Raw genomic sequence first — 12,618 nt, forward strand, 5'->3', positions numbered from 1 at the left:
AACTCCTTAATCAATTTGGTAGCTCACCTCTGAACCTTTTCAAGTTCTATCTTTTTTTTATAGCGTGATGCCCAGAACTGTACACAATAATCAAGATGTGGCCTTACCAATGATTTGTACAGTGGCAGGATTACGCTCTCATCCCTTGTCTCTATTCCCCGTTTTATTCATGCTAACACCTTATTTGCCTTTGTTGCTGCACTTTGACATTGTGTGTTGCCGCTAAATTTACTATCAATGACCACCCCCAAATCCTTTTCTAATACAGTTTCCCCTATTATTTCCCCATTTAACTGGCAGGTTGCATGTTTATTCTTAATCCCAAAGTGCATAACTTTACATTTTTCCACATTAAACCTCATACACCATTTCATTGCCCAAACTTCCAGTTTACTTAAATCGCTCTGAAGAGACTCCACATGTGACTTGATTACCCTACATATTTTAGTATCGTCGGCAAAAATTGTCACTCTGCTTACTAGTCCTTCTCATAAGTCATTAATAAATATATTAAACAATAGTGGCCCTAGCACAGAACCCTGCAGTATTCCACTAATTACTTTAGCCCAGGTGGAAAACATCCCATTAATCACCACTCGCTATTCCCTGTTATCAAGCCAATTACTCACCCATGTACAAATAGTATTTCCTATACCGAGCTCCCTTAATTTGAAAATCAGCCTGCTGTGAGGTACTGTATCGAAAGTTTTTGCAGAATCCAGATAAACAACATCTATTGCGTTACCCTGGTCGAGATTGTAGCTTACTATCTCATAGAAGCTAATCAAATTAGTTTGGCATGACCTATTTCTCACAAAACCATGCTGGTTCTTATTAATAGCATGGGAGTTCTCCAAGTAATCATGTATGCTGTCCCTTAGTATACTTTCCAATAGTTTCCCCACTTTTGATGTCAGACTAACTGGTCTATAGTTACCAGGATGAAGTTTAATACCCTTTTTAAATATTGGGACTACACGCCAGTCCTTTGGTACCATGCCTGATCTAAGTGACTCAGTGAAAATCAGATACAGAGGCTTTGCTATTTCAACATTTAGCTCCATCAGAACCCTAGGATGTAGGCCATCTGGACCAGGAGATTTATTAGTCTTATTTCTTTTTTATCGTTCCTGGACTACTTCCTCAGACAGATAAGTATTAAGCAATGGGCCTTTATCAATACTATTGTTATTGTTACTCACTAATCCCACAATCTGGTCCTCTCTAGTAAACACTGTTGAGAAAAATGAGTTCAATATTTCCGCTTTATCTTTGTCGTCATTTATCTGGTTTCCCAGTTTACTTTTGAATGGTTTTATATTCTCTTTTTTTAGCCTCTTACCATTAATGTACTTAAAGAATTTTTTAGGGTTAGTTTTACTCTCCTTAGCGATTTGCTTTTGGTTTACTATTTTAGCTGCTCTGATTTCCTTTTTACATTTTTTGTTACATTCCTTATCGTACTGGAATGACTCTGCCTTCCCATCTGATTTGAAAGCTTTTAATGTCCGCCTCTTTTTATCCATTTCTTCCTTAACTTTTTTGTTTAACCACATTGGTTTAAATTTAATACTCTTATTTTTATTGCCCAAGGGGATGCAGTTATGGGTATATTTGTCTAGTATTGTTTTAAAAACATCCCACATTTCGGCCGTGTTTTTTCCCTGAAACAAAGTTCCCCAATCTATGTCCTTTAGTGCGTGTATCGACCTGTTAAAATTTGCTTTCTCTAACGTCCTAGAGGATGCTGGGGTCCACATTAGTACCATGGAGTGTAGACGGGTCCACCAGGAGCCATTGGCACTTTAAGAGTTTAATAGTGTGGGCTTGCTCCTCCCTCTATGCCCCTCCTACCAGACTCAGTTTAGAAATTGTGCCCGGAGGAGCCGGTCACAGCTAGGGGAGCTCTCCTGAGCTTTCCTGGGGAAAGTTTAGTTTAGAGTTTTTTTATTTTACAGGGAGACTGCTGGCAACAGCCTCCCTGCAGCGTGGGACTAAGGGGGGGGGTGCAGTGTCCGCCCTGCAGGGTCTGAGCCACTGACTCCGCTGACTGGACACTGAGCTCCAGAGGGGCTGATCGGTCCCCGCCGCAGGGGCACCGCTCACCCCAGCAGCATGCCGCTGACCCATTACAGAGCTGACAGATGTGGTGAGTTAGTCACCGACCCCCCTAGCAAGCGGGGGGCCGGTGTGAATATGGCGGCAACAGGGGAGGGAGCGCGGTATTACCGCGCTCCCGGATGGTTACCAGAGGCACACTGTGTGGCGCCGTGAGGGGCACCCTGGGCCAGCGCTTACCCCTCACACTTGGTCAGCAAGCCTATCAGGCCCCTGGGATCCAGCCAGCACAACTCCTCAGACCAAAATTTAAACACTGCTGAGAGGGAAGACAGCACCAGGAAGGGGGCGGAGCTTCTCCTCAGAGCGGACCTGCAGCGTTTCAGCGCCATTTTCCTCCATGCTGCATGCTGAAGGAAGATCCTCATCCACTCCACAGCAGCTCCAGTTACTGTACGGTACCAGGGGGTTGTAGAAGGGAGGGGAGGCTGAATACTTGACTGTGTGTCCTATTAAGGAGCACAAGTCAGCGCTAGTAAGAGGTGTCTCTCTTAGTATAGAAAGCGCTGGTGTGGGTTGGCTCCAATCTCTGTCTCTCTCTTGCCATTCTTGAGGGGGGAAACTCTGTCCTACCCCATCCTGTGTGTGTGGGGTATGTTTGGTGGTCACTAGCAGCGATGTGCAGGGATACTGTGTCTTATGCTGCTGAGGATTTATCCTCCCAGGATGATCCCATTCCATGCAATCAGGTTAGCACTGGTTTAGCACAGATTCCATCAAGGGAACCAGAGTGGTTTTCCTCTATCAGGACTTGGATGTGCCAGATTTCTGACAAGGTTACCAGTAATGAGTCGGCAACCCAGGTATTGCAGTCCTGTATGGCTGTGTGGCCCTTGTCAGGTACTTCGGGTCACCCCGCTATATATCCCCGCAAACGTGCGCTTGTGCAGGTAACACAAGACGACACGGATACCGATTCTGACACTACAGATGGTGACGGGGATGTGTTGTGGGGGTACGCATCTCTTGCAGGGGGGTGCAGCTGTTGATAGAGGTGATCAGGGATGTGTTAAATGTTAATGATACCACACCTGAGCAGGTTGAGGAGGCTTTCTTCACTGAAAACAAGAAATCTACGCTAACCTTCCCTGCGTCAAAAGAGCTGAATGCTATATTTGAAAAGGCCTGGGTGAACCCTGAAAAGAAGTTTCAGATCCCTAAAAGGGTTCTGGTAGCTTTTCCTTTCCCTGAGGACTGGAAAAAGTGGGAAAACCAACCAATCGTTGACGCTTCTGTATCTAGACTCTCAAAGAAGGTGGTTTTGCCAGTACTGGGATCTACCGCCTTAAAGGTGCCGGCAGATAGGAAAATTGATAATACTCTGAAATCAGTGTACACTGCTTCAGGGGCCATATTACGTCCCACTATTGCTAGTGCATGGATTGCTAAGCCTTTAGTAAAATGGTCGGCTGCCTTGATGGAGGATTTGGATACGATGGATAGGGATGAGGTTGCATTGTATTTACGCAACATTCATGATTCTGCAGGTTTCATGGTGGAATCTATGAAAGACCTGGGTTCCATGGCTGCGGGAATTTCTTTCATGTCTGTTTCAGCTCGTCGGGGACTGTGGCTCCGCCAGTGGTCCGCCGTCTCGTAATCCAGAAAAAGTGTGGAGTCGCTGCCCTATACAGGTCAAGCTCTCTTTGGGGAAGCCCTAGACACGTGGATATCTACCGCTGCTGCGGGTAAGTCTCCGTATCTTCCCTCAGCAGTTCCTGCTCAGAAGAGGTCCTTCTCCTCAGCTTCGCAGCAGTCCTTTTGGCCCAACAAGACCAGAAAGGCCAAGTCTTCCGGTTCCTTCTTCAGGGGAGGTAAGGTTAAGTCCAAGAAGCCTGCCGCTGCAGGTTCCCAAGAACAAAAGCCTGCTTCGGGTACCCCTAAGTCCTCCGCATGATGGTGGACGGGACGACCCGGAGGTGGGGCCTGTGGGGTCGAGACTCAGACAGTTCAGTCATGTCTGGGTCTCCTCCGGCCTGGATCCTTGGTGTTGGATATTGTCTCTCAGGGATACAGGCTGGAATTTCAAAGTCTCCCTCCTCATCGGTTTTTCAAGTCGGGCTTGCCAACTCTGTTAAAGGACAGCACAGTACTACTGGAGGCTGTTCAACGGCTGGTAGAGGCACAAGTCATTGTGCCAGTACCACCGCACATGAGGGCGAAAGGTTACTATTCAAACCTTTTCAAACCGGATGGTTCGGTCAGGCTCATCCTGAACCTGAAATCATTGAACCCCTTTCTTAAGGAGTTCAAGTTCAAGATGGAGTCTCTCAGGGCGGTAATATCAGGTCTGGAAGAGGGGGAATTCCTGGTATCCTTGGATATCAAGGATGCGTACCTTCACGTTCCGATCTGGTTGCCGTATCAGGCTTATCTCCGCTTTGCATTGCAGGACTGTCATTTTCAGTTCCAGGCCCTGCCGTTCGGCCTCTCGACAGCGCCGAGGGTGTTTACCAAGGTAATGGCGGAGATTATGGTGCTGCTCCGCAAGTGGGGGGTGAACATCATTCCTTATTTGGACGATCTCCTGATAATGGCTTCGTCCAGGGAGCAGCTGCTGCAGTCCATTGCTCTCACAACACGGCTGCTTCAGGGTCACGGGTGGATTCTGAACTTCCAAAGTCACATTTGGAACCAACCCAGAGATGGTCTTTTCTGGGAATGATCCTGGATACGGAAGTACAGCAGGTTTTCCTTCCGAGGGACAAGGCGATGGTGATCCAATCTATGGTCCGGGATGTCTTGAAGCCACCCCGGGTGTCGGTTCATCAATGCATTCGCCTTTTGGGAAAGATGGTGGCCTCTTACGAGGCTCTCCAATACGGGAGGTTACATGCTCGGACCTTCCAACTGGATCTACTGGACAAGTGGTCGGGTTCTCACCTCCACATGCACCAGAAAATTTGTCTGTCACCAAGAGCGAGGATTTTCACTCCTCTGGTGGCTCCAATTGCCTCACCTCGCCTCACCTCCTGGAAGGCCGCAGGTTCGGGATTCAGGACTGGGTCCTTCTAACAACAGATGCGAGCCTCAGGGGCTGGGGAGCAGTCACTCAAGGGGTGACCTTCCAAGGACGGTAGTCAGGCCTGAAAGCCGGCCTGCCCATCAATATTCTGGAACTAAGAGCCGTCCACAGTGGTCTTCAGGCGGCCCCTTTTCTAAGAAATCGGCCATTCAGGTGCTGTCGGACAACGTAACAACAGTGGCTTACGTAAACCGACAGGGCGGAACGAAGAGCAGAGCGGCAATGGCAGAGGTGACAAGAATACTCCTCTGGACAGAAAAACATGCGTTAGCGCTGTCCGCCATCTTCATTCCGGGAGTAGACAACTGGGAAGCAGACTTCCTCAGCAGAAACGATCTCCATCCAGGAGAGTGGGGCCTCCATCCGGAGATGTTCAAGGTAATAATGGATGTTTGGGGTCTACCTCAGATAGACATGATGGCCTCTCGTCTAAACAAGAAGCTTCAGCGCTATTGTTCCAGGTCGAGGGACCCTCAGGCAGTGGCGGTGGATGCCCTGGTGGCTCCGTGGGCGTTCCTGTCAGTGTACGTGTTTCCACCACTCCCACTCATCCCAAAATCCTAAAGCTCATAAGGAGAACAAGGGTTCAAGCGATCCTTATTGCCCCAGACTGGCCTAGACGAGCTTGGTGCGTGGACCTTCTGGATATACTACATGAAGAGCCGAGGCCTCTTCCTCTTCGGGAGGGCCTGCTGCAGCAGGGTCCGTTCGCCTATCAAGACTTACCGCGGCTACGTTTGACGGCATGGAAGTTGAGCGCCTGATTCTTGCTCGGAAGGGTATTCCGAAAGAAGTTATTCCTACCCTCATACAGGCTAGGAAAGGGGTAACGTCTAAACATTACCATCGTATTTGGAAGAAATTTGTCTCCAAGAAGTTTCCTGCCTTGGAATTTCAACTGGGACGTTTCCTCCTTTTCCTGCAGGCAGGAGTGGATATGGGGCTGAGATTGGGATCTGTGAAGGTCCAGATTTCAGCCCTGTCCATTTTCTTTCAGAAACAATTGGCTGCCCTTCCTGAGGTTCAGACTTTTTTGAAGGGAGTTCTGCATATCCAACCTCCCTTTGTACCGCCTACGGCGCCTTGGGACCTTAACGTGGTGTTGCAGTTTCTCCAGTCGGATTGGTTTGAGCCTCTACAGGAGGTGGAGGTCAAATTTCTTACATGGAAGGCGGTCACTTTGTTGGCCTTAGCTTCTGCTAGGCATGTCTCTGAGCTGGGGGCTTTGTCATGCAAAAGCCCTTACTTGATCTTCCATGATGATAGAGCTGAGCTCCGTACTCATCAGCAGTTTCTTCCAAAGGTTGTGTCTGCATTTCATATCAACCAACCTATTGTGGTGCCAGTGGCTACTGACTCCTCGATTACTTTAAAGTCCTTGGATGTCATGAGGGCTCTGAAGATTTATGTGAAGAGAACTGCTCGTCACAGGAAGTCGGACTCTTTGTTTGTCCTATACTATCCCAAGAAAATTGGGTGTCCTGCTACTAAGCAGTCTATTTCTCGCTGGATTAGGTTCACTATCCAACATGCTTGTTCTACGGCAGGACTGCCGTGTCCAAAATCTGTTAAGGCCCACTCCACTCGTAAGGTGGGGTCTTCCTGGGCGGCTGCCCGGGGTGTCTCGCCAACGCAGCTTTGCCGAGCGGCAACTTGGTCGGAGTCGAACACGTTTGCAAGGTTCTACAAGTTCGATACTTGGCCTCTGATGATCTGAAGTTCGGTCAATAAGTTCTGCAGGAGCCTCCGCGCTCGCCCTCCCGTTCTGGGAGCTTTGGTACATCCCCATGGTACTAATGTGGACCCCAGCATCCTCTAGGACATAAGAGAAAATTGGATTTTGGCACCTACCGGTAAATCCTTTTCTCGTAGTCCGTAGAGAATGCTGGGCACCCGCCCAGTGCTTCGTTTTCCTGCATATGTTATTTGGTTCAGTACCACTTTGTTTAGTTGCGTACTGCATAGTTACTGGGTAAGTAATGTTTCAGCCATTTGCTGATTGGTTCAAGCTAGTTGACTTGACGTGCCTTGTATGTGTGAGCTGGTATGAATCTCACCACTATCTGTGTTAAGTCCTTCTCTCGAAGTATGTCGTCTCCTCGGGCACAGTTTCTAGACTGAATCTGGTAGGAGGGGCATAGAGGGAGGAGCCAGCCGACACTCTTAAAGTGCCAATGGCTCCTGGTGGACCCGTCTAAACCCCATGGTACTAATGTGGACCCCAGCATCCTCTTCGGACTACGAGAAAAGGATTTACCGGTAGGTACCAAAATCCTATTTTTTTTAAATTAAGAGTCTTAGTTGTACCCTTAGAGTGCTGCTTTTGAATGCTAATGTCGAATGTGATCATATTATGATCACTGTTACCCAAGGTTTCGCCTACTGCGGTATTCGCTATTACAGATGGGTCCATGGTTATCTTGACTAGTTTTCTGCGCCTAGACACAACATGACTTATTAGCATAAACCCTTCATCTATTGTTCTCAGCTGCAGTACAGTGCAGAGAACAATACAGCATGGGATTAAGTCATTACAGCAGGGGATTAAGTCCGATTGGCCAGTCCCAATTAATCCTATTAAAGGTCAAGATAAACGTGGACCCATCTGTATGTCCACGTTGTTAGTTAGTACCAGGTCCAGTATAGTCCCTATAGTTGGCAGATCGGAAATGTCCTGTCTCCCCCTCTTCTTCTAACTTCTAACTGTGACCCAGCTGGCTACCTCTTCATCCTCATCTACCAGTGTCTTACCCTGCAACTCCACCACCGTTCTATCTAAGCTTTGCTGGAGATTGTGAATATCCCTTAGTCGCGTAACGGTCTGCTCTAGATCAGTTACCTGGGCTACCAGCGCAACCGTTTGTACACACCTCGCGCAGATGTATTCACACTGGGACGGTTGTTCCAGGTGCACATACATCTTGCACGACATGCACTGAGTGAGATTCTCAGTGAAAACGTACAAAGTGAAAACATTGCCATTCCATTGTGTTCACCTACATTTCTGCCAGGACACATGGAACAGAGCAGAAATAAGATTTCATTGTGTAGGGTTATATTATTGGTATAGTATAAATGAGAGCAGACAGCTCACATTTTCTGGTGTATCCTTTGCCATGCATGGCAATTGCAGCTAAACAGTAGGATTTGATTTTTGCACTAGGGATGGCCAGTATCAGGTCTAACATCAATGGCCTCATCTGTATTTTATCTTAATGCCATTAAACCATCGACAGGTAACCATCAATACTTTTAACTGTCAATTGGTATCCCTTCTGTCAGTAACAGATAGGCGGCCTGCCAGTCTAGAAAGGGGGTGGCAACTAAGCTACAGTGTAGGGGTAGGGCTAAGGGACATGGCTAAGCACCACAGGCCAGGGGGGGGAAAAAAACATTGGTGCATCTTCCCATCAAAGGCAGAGGACCACCGGACTCCACCATTGATGGCAAAACCATCAACCATCAGTAGTAAACCATTGTTGTTTGATGGTTATCCTTATTTTGCATTAGGCCAGATCTAGGAAGCACATTTCCAGGTGTACTTTCCTTGTGCTACAACTTAAAGTTGCTGCCCGTGAGTGCAATATTAGTCCAAGCTGGAGACCCTTTTCTGCAAGACTTTTCTGTTTTTATTATTCAGATGGATCATCAGTACATGTTTTACTTTGCAGTATTCTTGAGAGCATCCTCACTTATGCGATTTCATTCAGGGAGACACACATAACAATATTGTCAACTACATAAAGCACTGGCATACATAGTTGATCCTATTCTGGCTTCTACATCTGTTTTTTGATCATTTTATTTTATCTTGTATAGGGATTGAAAAGAAGTGAACAGAGCAGCATGCTGGAACTGTTTCGACAAAGGCTTCCAACTCCTCCTTCCGGTGCTGATAGCAGTTCAGCGACTCTGCAGACCCCAACCCCTGAACAGGAGTCCTCACGAATACGGAAACTGGAAAAACTCATCAAGAAACGTCTATAAACCAACTACAGAGCCCTGTGCACTTCACACTGGTGTGGTAGCAGTGTTAATAGCAAGTTTGTTGTAACGCTTTAACAGCCATCCTGTTTTGTTGTCATCTCCTTTAATCAATAATTTGAAGTGTCAACTCTGCAGGAAGTGAGCCAGTGAGAGCACATTGGTCTGACTGAATGGTATGAGTGTGTCTCTGTCTAGACAGAACATATCTTGATCAGCCATTCCCTCAAGCATGTTAAAAGCACTGTGAGGGAGTATTGTGGTCACGCAGAATGATTCCTTCTAATTTTACTATTTAGTTTTTCCTGGGGCTTGTATGTAGGCACAAAGCCGCGAGTCCTGTCTTTTTAGGCAGACACTTCTGTTCCAGCTGTGTTTAACCACTAAAACACGTTACAGGTTCTAGCATGAGCAAACTTTTGCTTTGTTTTCTGTATCTATTACACTATAGCGATTGCCACAACATACAATTCTGATGTGAGTCAGGGAAAATCATATTGAAAGTTAAAAGTTTTACACTAGACAAATAGTTGGAGCTTGCTTAGAGTAACATAAGAGCTAATTTGGGATTTTGGTCACCTTGTTCAAACTGACCGTAAAGTATGTGCTGGTTTCCTGAGGAGTCCAAGGGGTATATTCAATTGAAGTCAAAAGCTGCTGTCTGTCGAATAGACGGCAGTTTTCGATGAATTCGACTTGTCGAAAAGCACGTGGATCGGCGAAATAGCTGCCGATCCGCGTGCTTGTGTCGAAATCGTTTTTGGCCCCCTTTCCGACCATCTCCGTTTGAATGTGATGGGGACAGCAACGCCGGAGACGGGGAGAGCCGAGGCGGGGATGGGGTGAGCAGCGCTGGAGGATGTCACAGCCGCCGCTCACAGCAGCGTCCACCCAGCTCCTGCAAGCGAGTCCTCGCTTGCTGGAGCCAGGTGGACGCGGCGGCTGTGATGCAGGGAGGGACGGGGAGAGGCAGAGAGTTTGGAGGGGGAGACGGGGGAGAGCAGCGCTACAGCAGTGGCTGCTCTCCCCCGTCTGCCCGCGGCTCTCCCCCGTCTCCCCTCCCGCATCTCAATTCGACTTTTTTAAAAGTCGAATTGAGATGTCATTGAATAGCCCAGGTCGGATCCATTCCGACAAATTAATGTCAGAATGGATCCGGCTTCAATTGAATATACCCCCAAGTGAGCACTGGAAGCTTTATATAGATAAGAGGGATTGATCTTCCTTACACAGACACACACATTTATAGTCATTCTAGAGCTTGGCAGGGGAAAAAATATGATGTGAATACTGGCATAAATAGATTTTGTTTTCATAATCCATAACGCCACTGTCGTGTCATTTTTTTACATAGAAGCAAACAACTAAACACTCCAAAAGAAATGTAAATCTTTGTTTTTTCCATTCTGTAACTTATATTTTTTTTAATTCCCTTACATTTTTATATTTCTATGTCATATCCTCTGAGTGATATTAAGATGCTGTGCAAATCCTTTTCACTGCATTTTTGCTAGAAAATTAAGAATTCATGTTATTTCTAACCTATTCTATCTACTTATTAAGTGGATATTTAAAGTGACACGGATTAACAGTCTGGTCTCATATATTCACTTAGTTTTAAGTGCAGTATAGAAAAGCATTTTTTATTTTTTTTTATATTGCAAGAGTAAACGTGTCCTTAAGGAATTCAGCAATTGCATATTGCTACTGGAACACTGCATACTGTATTTGTACCAAAGTATACTGCAATACATTATATGGTATACGTTTAATTTGCCGGCGGTCAGGATACCGACACTGGAATCCCAACCGCTGGCAATGCTGGCAGCCACAATACTGGCGCAACAGGAATATTCCCACTCGTAGGTGTCAACGACACCCACGAGCGGGAATGGAACATGTAGCCTGAGCCCATAGCATGGCAAGTGCAACGAGCTTGCAAGGGGGCTCTTTGCGCTCACCCCGCTGCTGGCATACTGGCGGCCAGGATGCCGCTGTCGGTATATTGACGGACGGCATCCCAGCCGCCGGTAAATCATACTGAACCCCATTATATTATACTGTATTGTTACCAACCTTACATACGTTGCTAGTTAGTCTTAACGGTTATGATGAGTGATCCGCACAATACTTATTTTTGTTCATTTAAAATGAATTTATTTGTTAAACTAATATAGCTGTTGGAGATATTCCTCATGCATACATTTTTATTTTGTTTTTCTCTCAGCTTTTCTGAATGTCTGATTTGAAGGCGTAGTGCATTACTGTCTTAGTCATCAGTTGATCATAAATATTGTATTGTCTTCGTCCTTTAATTTTTACTAGCAAGTTGTCACTGCATTTAACTTTGATCGGGTCATGGGTGTTTTTTTTTTGTTTTTTTTCATTGAATTTTTATTGTATTTAATAGAAATCAATAGAATTACCACTGTCTGTTTCAAGGAGAGCTGATAGGGTACAGAGCACCAGCGACAATATTTCAATCTCTTGATACCCTTACAGATAAATAGCATATTAATTACTTTATTTATAGAAATGTCACTGCCCTATGAGTACTACAATGAATTACTATATGCTACAGGTGATGCAGACCTTTAAATTGATACTTCAGGTGTATATTTTATTTTGCAGGGAGCTAGAAATTGAAATGGAAATGCATATGCTATTCAGTAATTATTAGGATGTTTAATAACTATTTAATGGGATGTATTCTGCAACTAATGTATTTTTCCAATGTGACAGGCTGGCTAAAAGCATAGATTATGTAAATGTCCAAGATACTATAGTGACTGTATTTATTTCATTAAAATGTTTGTTTTTGTTTTTCTTACGTTACAAATTTTGGGTTATAAAACGGTGTTGGAATATGATTGACTATTTTCTTGGTTTATTAAATTGTCTCTTCACAAGGATTCTAAAATACAGGCGTGTAACATAGTGTATGTTTAATAAAGTTTAAGCTCTCCTTTGACTGCTGCAAAAATTATAATTATGTGAACAAAACTGTATAGTATGTAGTTCACTTTCATATCAAGAAAAAATGGAAATTGATACTATGTGGTGTCAGCTATATATGTGCACCAAACACTAATCAATATTCTGTCAACAATTATTTAATTGCTTCTTTTTTTTTTTTTTTTAAGTACTTTAGATACTTCTGTATTCATTGATTAATTATGTCATCTGGAATGTAAAAGTTTATAGCAAGTGCTTTGCCTTTATGCATCAAGAAGTTGTGTGAAACAGGTTTATCTAATAAAGGTTCCTTTAAAAACACTCCTAATTATATTGAAGAAATTTTATTTTTAATTTCTGTTAAGCATTGTCCTGTTTTTTTACACAGTTGGAAAGCTATAACCATAACACATTTGTGAGGAGCTATCTCTATTCTAATGCTCATGTGTCCGTGGCGTTTTTAGGTTTAGTGCCTTCTGACTTTCACCTTGTCTGAGTTTCGAGTTGAAGGTACTTTCTTGTGCATTTGTAGTCTA

At 45.1% G+C, this 12,618-nt stretch overlaps 1 protein-coding gene across 1 annotated transcript in view; it reads left to right on the forward strand.

Annotated features, from left to right (window-relative positions):
* Positions 1 to 12,403, forward strand: part of VPS53 (VPS53 subunit of GARP complex) — a 472,189-nt gene extending 459,786 nt beyond the window's left edge. The window contains exon 22 of the mRNA XM_063953873.1: positions 8,963 to 12,403. Within this exon, the coding sequence (XP_063809943.1) occupies positions 8,963 to 9,130 (168 nt within the window). The 3' untranslated portion in view covers positions 9,131 to 12,403. The remainder of the gene's footprint in view (positions 1 to 8,962) is intronic.
* Positions 12,404 to 12,618: the final 215 nt, after the last annotated feature.

Source organism: Pseudophryne corroboree, chromosome 2, assembly GCF_028390025.1.
Source record: "Pseudophryne corroboree isolate aPseCor3 chromosome 2, aPseCor3.hap2, whole genome shotgun sequence".
Taxonomy (NCBI): Eukaryota; Metazoa; Chordata; class Amphibia; order Anura; family Myobatrachidae; genus Pseudophryne; species Pseudophryne corroboree.